Source organism: Ostrea edulis, chromosome 7 (genome assembly GCF_947568905.1).
Source record: "Ostrea edulis chromosome 7, xbOstEdul1.1, whole genome shotgun sequence".
Lineage (NCBI taxonomy): Eukaryota > Metazoa > Mollusca > Bivalvia > Ostreida > Ostreidae > Ostrea > Ostrea edulis.
In genome coordinates this window covers 1,000,001-1,016,947 of record NC_079170.1, presented here as the reverse complement: position 1 = coordinate 1,016,947, position 16,947 = coordinate 1,000,001, and the positions used below count along the sequence as shown (strand labels likewise).

General features: G+C 36.5%; 2 protein-coding genes across 3 annotated transcripts in view; both read left to right on the top strand.

Moving 5' to 3' along the window:
• The window catches only part of LOC125653668 (plexin-A4-like), a 53,550-nt gene extending 46,618 nt beyond the window's left edge, over positions 1-6,932 (top strand). For both annotated transcript variants that reach the window (XM_056142993.1, XM_056142994.1), the window contains 3 exons: positions 5,765-5,912; positions 6,557-6,650; positions 6,775-6,932. In XM_056142993.1, coding sequence (XP_055998968.1) covers positions 5,765-5,912; positions 6,557-6,650; positions 6,775-6,904 — 372 coding nt within the window. In that variant the 3' untranslated portion in view covers positions 6,905-6,932. The remainder of the gene's footprint in view (positions 1-5,764; positions 5,913-6,556; positions 6,651-6,774) is intronic.
• Positions 6,933-16,257: 9,325 nt separating this feature from the next.
• Positions 16,258-16,947, top strand: part of LOC130046526 (plexin-B2-like) — a 24,521-nt gene continuing 23,831 nt past the window's right edge. Inside the window, exon 1 of the mRNA XM_056142881.1 lies at positions 16,258-16,269. Within this exon, the coding sequence (XP_055998856.1) occupies positions 16,258-16,269 (12 nt within the window). The remainder of the gene's footprint in view (positions 16,270-16,947) is intronic.

The following is a 16,947-nucleotide window of genomic DNA, read 5'->3' as shown; positions in this document are numbered from 1 at the left end:
CCGGAAGTCAACAACGACGTAAACGAGTCTTGCGCCACCTATGTTTGAAATAGGGGAAACAACTGACAAATATTCGCAATTGTATGAGAAATATTTATTTCTATCAATTTCTCTTTTTGGGGGAGATGAAATGTCATATGGCATCTATTTCGTCGACAAGAACAATCTATAGGTATCGTTACTGTCATCATGGCCATATCTGTTTACATGGCTTTCAAAAATACGGAATAAAAATCTTTCGCAAAATGAATAATGATTACCACATATAAATCAATAGGTTTGCGTTTCACGATTTTCTAAAATAAAAAAACTGTGGCCTATTATATTATATAAAGCCTTTCATCAGTGTATTGACTATTGAAGTTTTAAGAACACATCTTGTTAGCTCACCTGAGCTAAAAGCTCAAGTGAGCTTTCCTGATCGCTTGTTGTCCGTCTGTCTGTAAAACTTTTTACATTTTCGACTTCTTCTCCAGAACCACTGGACTAATTTCAACCAAACTTGTCCAAAAGCGTCCTTGGGTGTAGGGCTTTCAAGTTTATTCAAATGAAGTGCCATGTCCCTTTCAAAAGGGAGATAATCACAAAAATGCAAAAATAGGGTGGGGTAATTTAAAAATCTTCTCAAGAACCACTGGGCCAGAAAAGCTGAAAGAACATGACCCACGAACCATGAAAAATGGCCTAGCCTGGGATATTGATAATTTCTGTATATAATAATCTTCGGGATATAGGCTTTCTAGAAATGTTTTTCTTTTTTTCATATATTCTATACTTTTTTGTTAATATGACGTTGAATATTGTGGTGTTTAATGTTAAAAAATTTACATTTAGGGATACACGTCACAACAATAAACCTCCAATGACCATGTACAATGTACATGAACCTATAAATCTCTGAATATATCAAGTTATATGCACTCAAATAGCTAGAATGGCTTATTCAATGATCATAATAAGCATTTTTGACCAAATTTGGGAAATAGAAATAAGAAATATTTTGGAAATGATGTTCAAAGCCGTGATTGTTCAACTTTACTTTTAAATTATTTTTACTTGAATTTTAAAATACTGAAATAAGAAGAATAAATATAGTGTGTAGTCTATTTACATGGTGAAAGATTGAGTGAATCATTGGAACAATTCTGTTTCATGTCATATTCCATAGTTTTTTAATTTATTTTTTTTGGGGGGTATTAAAACGACCGAGTATCGATATCAATGGTAACGAAATAAGTTGACACCGCGTCTCGTCAAAACATGTTCAATTCGAATTTACTTGGAATTACACGTTCAACGAGCATTTCCTGTGAAACCTGATTAAAGGAAAATTACTGTAGACACCTAATAGTAAGTATCAAATGATCTTTTTGTTACATGTACATGTAGATTTCATAGCGTGAATAATAACAACACAACACCGATATAGGGGATCAGAGTCAGTGTATTATTGACTCTGAAAATACGATTTGAGAAATGATACTGTATAAATTTTACTGTATTTATCTTGATCAATAATTGTATATTCCTATACGTATTAATCATGTAAAGATACTGAGGTCTTTTAACCAACAATTTTTTAAAATGTTTGTGCAATACATTATTGACTGACAGAATGTAATTCATGAGCTGTGATCTAAAAATCTTCCAGGCATTAATATAGATTTGAATAGAATTACATCTAGATACATATTTGAAATAGAATATATCCTAAGGCACTGTAGTTTTAAATTGTTTGGATTATATTGCATTTACATGTAATGTATACATGCTTGTAAATGCCACAGAATGAGAAATAATCTAAATTGGCCTATTTTCATAATGTTCCCAAAATAGAAGTATCATGTAGATCTATACAGGAAATAACACTTACAAATCATGTTTGTTGTTTGTTATTTGCCAGTTAAGTATCATAATGATAATACTAGTAGTTCATAATAAGTAATTATTCTGCTAAAATCAAATACCCTTTTTATTGTCAACAAATACATCACTGGTAGAAAGGTTATAAAGCTCACTAATTTATCTAGCACAAGTTTCCATATTCTACAGGTTTACATATGTCAGCAAGTCCTCAAAAGCAGCTTTAGGGGTTCCCAGGAGATTCTGATGCTCACTTTTAGACTTTCACTGTCGTCAAAATCCAACCTTATTTTCTCTTTTCTCAAAACTTCAGCTCTCAAAAACTTGTTTGATTAATTATGTCACTCCTGTTTTGTTGAACATGGTGTTGTCAGCAATAGGTTCAAGTTCTTCTATGTCTTGTTGTAGGTGATTTGTACAGAAGCGAGCCCCGGCAGGAATGATGGCCTCTTTTGAAATGAAGATTTCATGCCTTACTCCTACTGGGACTACAACTAACTTTGGACCTGGTCACTTTACAGCATGAAGTGTGCCCTCTTGATGTACATGGGGATGGGAGTGATACAGAAGGGGGACTAATTGGAAGAACTGCTGCTGCTGGTGGTGGTGCTGGACTGTCTTGAATCTGTTGCCTAACCGACTTGATATTCTTCTGTTTAATATGGGAGCAACACACACACTCTGGCATATATTGCACAGAAAATCATGATCAGATGGTGCCCTCCCTATCAGGGTGGTGATCACTGACCTATATTTCTTTGAAATCCTGGATCTGTGTTTTGGTTTTACTCTCCATGGACAGTTGAAACAGAGAAAGAATTAGGGACCACTCCTTGGCATATCTGAAATATTTATGTCATATACATTTAATTAAACTATACAATTTGGGTTGGATGAAAATCTTATCTTCATGTTAAAACCCATTAGCCTAGGTTATTTTTCCTAAAATCTAATTATAAATCAATTAACTTGTTAATTAATGCTTGGTGAATCAATTAATAAATTGTATTCAAAAACTTGGAATTATTTTTTTCCCACTAATAAACTGAAAATGTGTATCTTCAAATGTTTTGTTGATTAATGTCAGTGTGACATATAGAGGGGGTATGGGGTTTACAACAATGTATATTACATGGTTAATTTATTTCTATTATGTAGTCCATGTAAATTTCTGTGGAAACGAGGAAGTTATTTATATTCGGTCTTTCCTATCCCGGGGTAGGAAAGACCAAACATAAATAACCCCCTCGTTTCCACGGAAATTAAGTCCATGAGAGCCTGAAATCTCCCAACCTGGGTCTGTTTAATGGACCCTTCCAAAGTCCCTTTTTAAGGAAAAAGTAAACATTTTCCTAATCCAAAAAGAAAACTGGTGCAAAAACCATGCACATCTCCATACATGAAATAATATAAATAATAGAAAAATTATCAGTAGTATTGTAATACATTTTCGGGGGGTGGGGGTTTGCTGTTTCACCTTTATAGATTTTTTTCCCCTAACATTTAAAACATATCTTTTCAATATCAATTTTTTCTATAGCACAAAAATAAAAATTCTAAAATCAATTAAAGCGTTTGATTTTCGTGTGTATATAAAAAACAAAGCGAAAGAAAAAGAAAAACTAGGATCCCCCACTAGTAAACTATGTTTTCCATTTAGAGTTATTGCCCTTCAATCGAAAAAAAGTAAATATAATTAAGAGAATATTCTACATTTCAACACAAGTTATGTCAAATATTATTTAACAAGATATATTTTGATATGTATTTAAATTGACCTACTTCATTAAAAACAAACTTTCTGTGTGTTTTTGTAGGTTTCTTTCCACGTATATACAAGGGACTTATGAATTTACGAACTTAAATAGTTGAAGTTGAAAACAAAACGAAAGTTGTTTCACCTCCGTTAGATGTATGAATATTGTGTGTTCAAATTCTCAAGTACAAATGTAAAATAGATAGAGCTCACAGCCGTGTTTGACATTGCCGTAATATTCGGACATTTGTTAATGTAACACGTTGCTACAACTTTACAGTTATAATTGACAGACTTCATATTTTATAAGAAACTTTGAACTGTAGCCTATATTAATTAAACGTACATAATTTGTAAAAATTATGAGAACCAATGGACAAATTCATACGATAGATCATACTGTCTGAATATATATCGCACATCTCCATGCGTAATACATGTGTACATGCTGGGCCTGTATAATTGAAATGTTTACTGGGGTATTCCTAGAGAGAATGTTCTATCGTTAAAATGATAATGTCCTACGGCACCGATTGTGGTGAGGGCCTGTCCCGAGACACAGTTAGATTATTCTAACTAGGGTATTCCGTATGGCCGAATAAGTTTGTACTGTACGTTTGATTCGAACATTCATTCTGTTTCGAACAATATCATTTTTAAAGTAACAAAAGGTAGGGAAATCGGTACTTTTAAAGCCATCGGAACGAACTTCGGAATCAAACATACACGATAGGTTACCCCCCCCCCCCCCCCCCTTCCCCTGTACCTTTTTACCATAGGCCATGACTCTCATATTTACTCGTTTAGATATTGATTTTTTAGTTTAAAAAATATATAAGAACATAAAAACTCACCTCTTTGCTGTTTCTTTTTGAGTCGTATCAACTGTGTTAGGTGTATGTATTGACTTCCTTGGAATCTGACGTTTCCAGACGACACTTTTGTTATCATTATTTTTTTTTTCGACATGGCCACATTGTTTACGAGTTATTTTTTTTGATGGAAAGTGTTAATCGAACTTTGCATTTTAATTTTAGTTTACAAAATTGAGTCGTGAGTAATGCGGCCCATGTGAATTTATAGACTGAAGTTGGCAAATTTATGCGATTTTCCCGGAAAACGTGAAACTGGGGTAGGTTTGGGCATTTACTTGAGTGCTTTAAACATCCGGTGTGAGGAAACGATTGCGCAATACAACTTGGCTCATGTTATGGATAAAAAATATAATCTTAGATTTATTCTAAAGTGTTCTTTAATTTTTCCAAATTTGGTAGGCCAAAAATGGCATATTGTGGGTCATGTTCTTTATATGTCTGTCTGTCTGTAAACTTTTTACATTTTCGACTTCTCCTTCAGAACCACTGGGTCAATTTCAACCAAACTTGGCACAAAGCATATTTGGGTGAAGGGCTTTCAAGTTTGTACAAATGAAGGGCCATATCCCCTTTAAAGGGGAGATAATCACAAAGGAGCTGACATTTACATGAAAGCTTCCTGACATAACGCAGGTTCAAGTTTGATCAAATCATGGCCCCAGGGGGTAGGTTGGGGTTACAATAGGGGATCAAAGTTTTACATGGGAATATATAGGGAAAATCTTTAAAAATCTTCTTCTCAAGAACCAATGAGCCATAAGAGCTGATAGCATCGTCTTAATCATGATCTTTTTGTAGAATAATCTTCCGATAACTGACATGTGTTAATTTGCATGTAACTATACTATGTACATAGCACACAACTGATGTTATTAAACCTCCAATGAAATTTATATGAGAGTTACGACATCAAAGACGGTCATTGGTGACCTGAACTTCAGGCAGAAAAAGGGGTCACTCCAAAAAAACAAACTGCACAATACAGGATAATTTATGGTAACATCTGCATAGTGGCATACATTTTGACGACATAATCAAGTTCATTTTTTGCAACTTTACAGGATTCAGGTAACCTTAGTGTTGCCACAATATACTTCAATTAATTTAATTATTGTGCTGTGAGACTACACTATTCTTCAAAGTGTTAACCCCAAAGTTATTTTTGCACTGTCACGGAGAGAAGCATTATTGCCCCATTGAATTTGCCCTCTGCCATTAATAAGCAAAAGAATTATGGTCAATATAATAAACAATCAACTTCTATTTGCAGATAATTTACAAGGATGTGTACTTTGAACCACAACAAGAGGGTTCAGAAGGAAAGACTTGTAAATTGAATGATAAAAATCTACCTTCAGAAGATAGATCTGACCATGTGCGGTGTACAATTGATCTTACCTCAAGATCTGCCAACAGTTGTAAGTATGAAAGTTTAGTTTCACTCCAGTACCATTATTGCAATTACTTATACTCGCCTGTTTTCATGACAAACATTGAATTCAAGATCGTTGCGATTTACAACATCATGTGATGGGGGGGGGGGGGGGGGGGGGGGGGGGGGTCGATGTATAAAGGTAATTTGACCTCTTGTACTTGAAAACGGATGTGATAGGTGAGTTGGCATGGTTTTATGGCATGTATAGAAATCTGGTCTACACATTTCAATGGCAGTATTTGGGGGTGGCTATATAATAGATGGCAAAATACTGAGATGGCAGTGTTGATGTAAGGTTTGTGTGTGATTCTAAGCTGACTATTAAGGCTCAATGGCCTCTCCAACGAAATCAGTCTAATGAAGAAGAAAGAGGTAATGCCAAGAGGGGGTTATACTGTACTTATCCAGATATATAATAGTAACATAAGATTAGATGTACACAATTCTCTGATCACCCTGCCCCCTTTAAAACACTCATAATTCAGTAATAGAAGCTTTAATACTATAAATATAAATGTCATTTATGTGTATCCAAGATTACTCAAGGCCCACAGGCCTCTTCTTATTATTCAAAGTCCACCATACTTTGAATCAGCAGAAATTAAATCCATTTTTTGTTTCCACCAGATACAATTGGAAATCAAACTCTAAGTATTTGGATGAATAATAGACAGCTTGCATCAACTGAATTAGTGTTTTACCGTTGTTCCGTCATTGATAGGTAAGAGAGAAAATTTACCCTTTACTGTAAATATCTGGTTTTGATGGAATTCAACACTGCTTGCCTGCAGGGTGCAAGTAGCATTTCAGAAATGAGAACGGTTTTGATATGTTGTCCTTTATAGATGTGGAGAGTGTGTAGCGGAAGGTATCAAGCAATGTTACTGGTGTGTAGATGAAGGAAAATGCACATATGCTTCTGGTGATTGTTCCGTAAAGAACGTATGTATTAAATTTTATCTAGTTATGGTATGAATTTTCAATATCCAAAAAAAAAAAAGAATGTTACTAGCACAGAATGCAAATTCACAAATACAGCTGATGATTGTTAAAATGAATAACTATATGTACTGTCACAAATACAGCTGATGATAAACTATATTGAATAACTACATGTAGGATCACAAATACATCTGAGGATTGTTAAAATGAATAACTACATGTACTGTCACAAATACAACTGATGATTGTTAAACTATCATGAATAACTACATGTACTGTCACAAATACAGCTGAAGATTGTTAAACTACAATGAATAACTACATGTACTGTCACAAATACAGCTAATGATTGTTAAACTACAATGAATAACTACATGTACTGTCACAAATACAGCTGATGATAAACTACAATGAATAACTACATGTATTGTCACAAATACAGCTGATGATTGTTAAACTACAATGAATAACTACATGTACTGTCACAAATACAGCTGATGATTGTTAAACTACAATGAATAACTACATGTACTCTCACAAATACAGCTGATGATAAACTACAATGAATAACTACATGTACTGTCACAAATACAACTGATGATTGTTAAACTACAATGAAAAACTACATGTACTGTCACAAATACAGCTGATGATTGTTAAACTACAATGAATAACTACATGTACTGACACAAATAGAGCTGATGTTAAACTACAATGAATAACTACATGTACTGTCACAAATACAACTGATGATAAATTACAATGAATAACTACATGTACTGTCACAAATACAGCTGATGATAAACTACAATGAATAACTACATGTACTGTCACAAATACAGCTGATGATAAATTACAATGCGCCAATATGTTAAAACACAGATGCCTTAATAAACAGTCAAAACCTTTATCTATAGAGTTCACAGCAAAACAACAACGTGCACACACAATAGTAGACAATTCGTTCCTCTACACGATTACAGTTAATTAACTCGTTCACAGTCACTTCGATAAAACACACATAATATAATGGCGCAGCTTCCTTTTGCTTCTTTGAAATAATAAATGTTCATTATAGTAACATAAGAAACATACGATAGGCACTACAAACATATTCAGTCATGAAAGTACAAAATCTTTTAGATATTTAGGCGGACGGCGGTCACGAATTGGTCGCTGCGATTGGAATTCAGAATGTTGTGGTGCGACTCCCTCAATCTGGTCCTCAGGAATGGGGGTTACCACGGTGCATTTGGTTGGTTCATTCTCGTCGCTGGGTGGTACGGATAGAAGTGGAGGTATTGTACTGTGATCTCGTATTGGTTCTTGTGACTCCATCCCATTGGTATCATGGCTTCCTTCGATACAGTCCGGGTGGTCCTCATGTTCCTCAGTGTCGTCATCTGGGTATTTAGGTAGCAACTTGGGCTGGGGTATTTCACAAGGAACACTATAGCACTCCACTAGTTTGACCTTGTAAGAATTAGCGCGAATCTGTCGACCAGAGAACTTTTTGATGTAACCCCATTCTCCATCAATTGCTGTGATTATGTAGCGGTTCCTTGCTTTAGATTTGTCACGATCACAATATAAATATACTAGGTCGCCTACTCGGAGTGACTGTTGATGCTGGGTCTTGTTGCTTTTCCACTTAGATAAAGCACTGGAAGAATGGTTGGCTTCCCGAAGGGTCTGCTTGGAATTCATCGTATAGAAGTCTGACACTGGAATTTGTTCATTGGTGTACTGACTTCGCTGAGTCCACAATTCACGAGCTGACAGTCCAGTGAACCGGATTCGAGAATTGAGTCTTGCCACGGCTATTGTCAGTTTCAGATCAGTCACAGGACCTCCACCTGGCTCTTGTGGAAGTATTTCTTCTTCCAACTCCCCTATGGCCTTTTCTGCTACTGGATTTTTGTTCTTATTTTTTACCCGACCGATTTCTAAGGTGATTCGATACTTCATAAGAGTGTCATCATCACGAAGCCCCATAAACCCAGGAGCAGGATCCACACGAATTACAGCTGGGGGTCCATCCAGAGGTCGTAACTCAAGAGCAAGGTGGAGAATAGCTTCCCGTAAAGTATCTCGTTTCTCATCAACTATGAGACAGGCGGCGGTAAATGATGTCACACATTCTCTGAGCAGAAGGATGAGTTGACGGTTTCGCTTAAGTACGTCAGCAGCAAACATTATGCCAAATGTTTCAGTTGGTTCTTCAGAAGACTGAGGAATGAACTGGTCTGGGAATTTTTTCAAGGAAGCACAAACGTGGCACGTTTCACACACATTTCGATGGCCTTCATCAGGTTGAGAGCATAAAAATGTCGTTTCATGACTTGCTGCATCTGGTTACGCGTAGGGTGGTCAAGTGAGACATGTAGTGCAGTAATTAATCCTTCCAATACTGATCGGGGCACTATGATTGCTTCTGTAGTAGGTTGAAATGGATTTGAACGACGTACGACTAAGAGACCATCTCTAGCAATGTTAGCAACGCAAAGGTAATGCTTCACATCTTTAATGTTAATTAGTTTCCGGGATGGACCAGTTCCTTGTTTGAGATGTGCATGGGTTCTTCGTAAGTCAGGGCACTCCGACTGGATGGACACCCAAGCAGAGCGTGTTGTAAAGGGTAAATTGACTTTACTATCAAGCACATCTTGTAAGCACACTGACCTTACAACAGAGTCTTCTGTTTGAGCAATAAAACTGGATATCTGGCATCGCAGTTCGGAACATTCTGGGGCATTCCGACTTGCGAAATCAGAGGGTACATTAGCTGAGCCAGCAAGGTGTTGTATAGAAGTTCGGTACCGACTAGCCACGGACAAAAGGATGTGACTCTTGGACTTGATGAGAACTCTCCACGACGAAGTTTTTCAAAAGCTTCCACACATGGTTTACTGTCAGTTGTGGTCCGGTTCACTCGTGGTTCCATGGAAAGAGTTGATTCAGGGTGTAAAACATCAGGAATTTTGAGCTCCATGTATGATCCAGGCCAAACGGTTGTTGTTGTTGGTTCCGCTCGGAGGATGAAGGCCTGGGCTCGTCGCACATGATGAGGTATCGTGGACTGACCATCAGGTATGTATTGGATAATAGTAGAATCGCCAATGGTCACTTGGTGTTTGGAGGGACGTATGCCAATGTCATTGCACTTCATGAATGGCATTCCTGCCAAAATGTCAACATCCAAATCGTTGACGGCTAGGGCGTCAAGGTGAAGTATTTTGTTGTTTCGGGTTAGAGTGAGATGTACTTCCCCGACACTCTCAAGAGGTGTCATGCCATCGGCTTGAAGAGCATTCTGCGATGTCTTCTTGATAGGAGCTCCGATCAGCTCTGCAAATTTGGTCCTAATCATGCTAATTTCAGCTCCAGAATCTATAGTTAAATACACAGGGTGGTGCTCATAAAACACTTTAATTTGAGCGGACTTGCTGGTGCTGACGCGGCGAGTTGATGGAATAAATGATGGTGGGTCTTCATCATCTACTGATGAAGGATCACAAAAGTCACCTGAGAATTCTTCACTTTCTGAGTCCTCCATTTGAACTAGTCGTCTGGACTTGGTCATGAAACGTCTGTCTCCATCAGGTAGATATTTACAAGTACGGAGGAAGTGATCTATTCTGGTCCGTCCTGCCTGTTTGCACAATGGGCATTCACGTTTCAGTGTTGTTGTAAGGGACTTCTTATTTGAAATTTTTGTTTGTTTAACAAAGTCAGTTTGCATGACTTTGGATTCATGTGATGAATGTATTTCATCAAGTAAGCTGTCAAGGGCTTGTGAAATTTCTGGTTTAATGGAGGCTAGCGTTTTTGAACGCAACTCTGTTCCATATCGCTGTTTCACTAATGTTGGAAGATCCTTATGTACGAGTCTGAGCCAGGTGAGTATCACAAGATTCTCAAGTGTCGGGGTAAGTTCTTCCTCTGCCTCAGGGATTTCTCCATGGTGACTGATGTTTCCCGTTGGTGTAAGTAGATTGTCTTCTATGAAACTCATAAGGCGATGATATAGGTCCTCTGGCCTCTCGCCTGCCTCCAAATGAATATTGTCAAAGTCAAGGAAGTGACTTCCTGTGGACTGGAACCCATAATGTTGTCTTATTGACTGCCATATGGAATGAACTGAGGTAGAGTTTTTAACGATGGTGTTCCTGGACACCACAGGACAAAAGTTAGCTATTTGGCCTAGCATCAACTCGAGGTGTGTTACCTTCTGCGCTGCCGTGCGCCTGGTATTCTCAGCTACATCCACGCCGTCATTCTCAAGTCCTCTTAAGGGGGTGGTGAGCGTCTTCTTTAACCAGGTGAAACCGTCGACAAGGAACGGTGCAAAGTTTGTGTCGAGGGAGAGTGTATATTGCAGATTTTGGCGCCATGCCTCAAATGAAGTAATAGATTCACTTTTTGTTAATGGCCACTGCTTTGGGGCACGTGTTGTAGCCATGACGAGTAATTACCATTAGTCGAATTACAGGTGATTGTTTTGGTTCGCACAGGTTTGTGACGTGCGCAGTTCCTGATAAACGGCGTTGTTTATATGCACTTTCGCATTGGTAAGTCACTGAGTGTTAACACATTCGCTAGAATTTGGAATAGTCCGTTCTTCGGGGAATGGATGACGATTCGCTGCCACCACGCCAATATGTTAAAACACAGATGCCTTAATAAACAGTTAAAACCTTTATCTATAGAGTTCACAGCAAAACAACAACGTGCACACACAATAGTAGACAATTCGTTCCTCTACACGATTACAGTTAATTAACTCGTTCACAGTCACTTCGATAAAACACACATAATATAATGGCGATGAATAACGACATGTACTGTCACAAATACAGCTGATGATTGTTAAACTACAATGAATAACTACATGTACTGTCACAAATACAGCTGATGATTGTTAAACTACAATGAATAACTACATGTACTGTCACAAATACAGTTGATGATAAACTACAATGAATAACTACATGTACTGTCAGAAATACAGCTGATGATAAACTACAATGAATAACTACATGTACTGTCACAAATACAGCTGATGATTGTTAAACTACAATGAATAACTACATGTACTGTCACAAAAACAGCTGATGATTGTTAAACTACAATGAATAACTACATGTACTGTCACAAATACAGTTGATGATAAACTACAATGAATAACTACATGTACTGTCACAAATACAGCTGATGATAAACTACAATGAATAACTACATGTACTGTCACAAATACAGCTGATGATTGTTAAACTACAATGAATAACTACATGTACTGTCACAAATACAGTTGATGATAAACTACAATGAATAACTACATGTACTGTCAGAAATACAGCTGATGATAAACTACAATGAATAACTACATGTACTGTCACAAATACAGCTGATGATTGTTAACTACAATGAAGAATTACATGTACTGTCAGAAATACAGCTGATGATTGTTAAACTACAATGAATAATTACATGTACAGTCACAAATACAGCTGATGATTGATAAACTACAATGAATAACTACATGTACTGTCACAAATACAGCTGATGATTGTTAAACTACAATGAAGAATTACATGTACTGACACAAATACAGCTGATGATTGTTAAACTATCATGAATAACTACATGTACTGTCACAAATACAGCTGATGATTGTTAAACTACAATGAATAACTACATGTACTGTCGCAAATACAGCTGATGATTGTTAAACTATCATGAATAACTACATGTACTGTCACAAATACAGCTGATGATAAACTACAATGAATAACTACATGTATTGTCACAAATAGAGCTGATGATTGTTAAACTACAATGAATAACTACATGTACTGGCACAAATAGAGCTGATGATTGTTAAACTACAATGAATAACTACATGTACTGTCACAAATACAGCTGATGATAAATTACAATGAATAACTACATGTACTGTCACAAATACAACTGATGATTGTTAAACTACAATGAATAACTACATGTACTGTCACAAATACAGCTGATGATTGTTAAACTACAATGAATAACTACATGTACTGTCACAAATACAGCTGATGATAAATTACAATGAATAACTACATGTACTGTCAGAAATACAGCTGATGATAAATTACAATGAATAACTACATGTACTGACACAAATAGAGCTGATGATTGTTAAACTACAATGAATAACTACATGTACTGTCACAAATACAGCTGATGATAAATTACAATGAATAACTAAACTACAATGAATAACTACATGTACTGTCACAAATACAGCTGATGATTGTTAAACTACAATGAATAACTACATGTACTGTCACAAACACAGCTGATGATAAACTACAATGAATAACTACATGTACTGTCACAAATACAGCTGATGATAAACTACAATGAATAACTACATGTACTGTCACAAATACAGCTGATGATTGTTAAACTACAATAAATAACTACATGTAGGATCACAAATTCAGCTGATGATTGATAAACTACAATGAATAACTACATGTACTGTCACAAATACAGCTGATGATTGTTAAACTATAATGAATAACTACATGTAGGATAACAAATGACATGGTTTTAATTACACTGTATATGAAATGTCACTGTATTTTTGTTTCTTTCGGAAATCTTTGAACCCAGTGAGTATGATGTAGTGAATTACCGTATTCATTTGTAGGTCACATTAGCCAATCAGGTGGTATATTCCTGATACAGTGGAGCCCCTGATAACGTTTCTCATATTTTCACAATAAAATCAGTGATTCAGATTGGCATTGCCCATCAGCAAATGAGTGATCAATATTCAAAATGGCCATCTAAATTTCTCCAGAAAGGCCAAAATGGCAGCTATGAAATTAATTTTTTTGTTTTTCAGCCAGTATGGCCGATCGTTTTTTAATGCTTACTGGCCATGTGAAAATAACCACTATCTGTCTTGGTCCGTCATAATACAAGTATTCAATCGATCGTTTGTAAGGTGAAGATAACGAACAGTGATCAATCTCATAACTCCTATATAAAGAAGATTTCAATTGCTTTTTGAAAAACTTCCATCCAATCAAAATTACTTTGAGAAAAAAAGATAAACTGGTACCCTTATTGGTTTTGCTTCTGTTCCAATCAATGGGAACCAGTTTAGAAAACAAAGGCTCTGAAGAACCCTATTAAACATCGGAATTCCCGGTCACGGTAGCTCAGTGCTTCGTAACTTAGAGATTGAGAGTTTGAGCCCTGCTCATGCATGCCATGACCTCATCAAACCTAAGATGTAAATATAGGTAGTGATTGCACCTTCACCAAACTCTTGGCATTTACAAGATTTAGAGATGAGAATCACAGGTCTTAAAAACGGAGGTCCCATGTCGCGGCAGGCGTTGACACGATAAAGAACCCTCACTCTATGGTCCTGAGTGCTACACATAGGTCTAAATTTGTGGTACTTCACCTACAACTGGTGACATCTCAATATAGGTGAAAAATTATTGATGAGATGTAAAACAAACAACAACACCCTGCAACACAGTAAGCGACCGAGAAAAAAGTACAGTTATCATAATTAACCTTAAGAATTCAGAAATAAAAAGTCAGTATTTAACTTTATTATTTTGAGTTTATTTTGCAGCGTTGCTTCATATATATTTTGGGCCCTAAGTTTTCATTAAGTATAGGCAAAAATGTCCTATAATATTTTTATCATTTACAAGGCCCCCGATCCTTTGAACTTGCATTCTAATCTGAATCACTGATAAAATAACGTAATACTGGGGGCAACAATTATAAATGTTGCCAGTGAAATCGGTTAAAAACATCATTTGAAAATTGTATATCTTCCGTTGTTATTCTGTGAAGGTGTGTGTGTGTGAATACATCTTTACTGTTTCTTTGTTTAAAAGATTGATGCTTGATTTATTTACATCTTGTCTTAAATGTGCGCTGTTCTTCATGTTCTTATCCCTTGTCTTTATTTCTGGTGTAGGATACATTATGTTTTGATAAGCGTTCCTTATCTGTATTTGTTTCCGCCAATTTGTTCAACTTTTAAACATAATGCATTCATATAAATTTCTCTCAATAACTCGTTCCAGTTTGTATTCAACATTCATAGATAAAATCAAATATAACAAAACATCATTTTTATTAAGTTATCTGTTTACTCAACACAACCAAAAGGAAAGAAAAAAGACACAAACCGTGCACAATACTATACAACACTAAAGCACTTCACTGATGATAAGTGCTGAGATTAAGCACAATGCACATAAAAAACTAATAATAAGCACATTTATAATACTAAATGATGGCACTAGGTCTCTGCAAGTGCTGATAGACCCCTTGCTTCTTTCAACATGCCCAAACCAGCGAAGACGGTTTGCCCTTATTAGTACATCAAGTTTTGGGATGGCCAATTTCTCAAGAAGGGTGTCTGACCTAATGTTCTGGATCTGGTCTGGCTTTACGTTGCATATCCACCTAATCATAGCCCTGTCATTTCTCTGGAGTCGGGCGAGTGAGGAATGAGTGAGGGCCCAACACTCACTGCCATACAACATCACGCTTCTTATGCAGCTATCATAGGCCTTACCCCTGGTGATAATTGGGATGGCTCGAGATGTTAGAATTGGGAGAATTTCTCTGAAATTTCCCCAAGCTGTCTTGACTCTGATGGTTGAACTTAGTTCGCAGCCACCTTTAACACTCAGCATATCTCCTAGGTAGCAAAAGGAGTCTACCACCTCCAGGGTGTCCTCGCCTATTTCAACTTCGGTGTAAGGGCGGCCCTCCATTGGGCGTGCTAGTCCTAGACATCTCTTACATCTGAAGTCTGGCTCTGGTGCAAGTCTACCATGCACTCTGCTGCATTTTTTGTGCAACCATAAAGTGCAATGACTGCACTGTATCGCTAGTTTACAATAATGCAGAAGTTATTACTGGACCGTACTGGAACACCTAGCATCGCTACACTATGGATGATAACTTATTGCTAGTTTACAATAATGCAGAAGTTTTCACTCAGGGACCGAGACATCTAGCCCGGCTACACTAGGAATGATAACTCACTGCTATCTCCCAATGAGATATTAATAGAATCCTTCATTTGTATGAGTGTGCAGGGATAGGAAAATTCCACCGAGTGGACAAGATTTGCAGTCTAAGGCTATGTCAAGTATTTAAGACAGCGAATATTGTTCCAGAGGTGAAATTTCCCTATCTCACGCAAGTAAATAATGAAGGATGATTTTTCTCACATTTTACCCACTGTTTAGTGCCTAATTTTAGAAGCTTCGAGAAAATTCAAAAGTTGTAAAATCCTCATTCGAACTACAATGCAAATACTGATTAGATAAGCAGAAAGAGCTTACCTGAAAATGGTTTACACCGTAAGTGTAAACTACCGTCACAATCAATCACATCACAGCAGTGCAAGACAGAAAAATCTCACATGTCTGTCTCACATGCCAAGTGAAGTCGATCAAATTTAGTTCTCTGTTGTCCATAGGCCTCACCTTAAGTTCTCATTTCATAAAATATTCAATCAAGGTTAAAAAATGGGCTTCTGAGAGCCTTTAGTGTTGTTATTTGGTTTTAAATGTGCTAAAGCTTTTAAAAGCATGTGCAGGGTTTGACAGTTACTTTTTGAGCACTAGACCAGTCAGGCTACTGCAAATGATTTTACTAGACCTGACCTTACATCCACTAGCCCTGACCAACTTTCCAGAAACAAAAACCCTGATGGTTTCTCCATATTTAAATACTTAATTCAAATGACAAACGTTAAGTTTGAAATAAAAATTATTTAATTGTCTCAAAAAGAAATCTTTAAGTCTCGTCATTCAAGTTGATGCTTTTATTTTCAAACGCGTTTTCTGTTTCTTTAAATTCCCGGCACCGAAATTCTTTTGTCCAGTTGTTAAAATAAAATGACCTCAACTGTTTTATTTCTAAATTTCTATTTCATAAGCCCTGCTTTGTTTCTTCTCAACTTTTTCCTTTTTTTTTTCTCTTGACACACCTTTCCATGAGGACGAGAAGTCGTATTTGAATATAGAGACATTCCC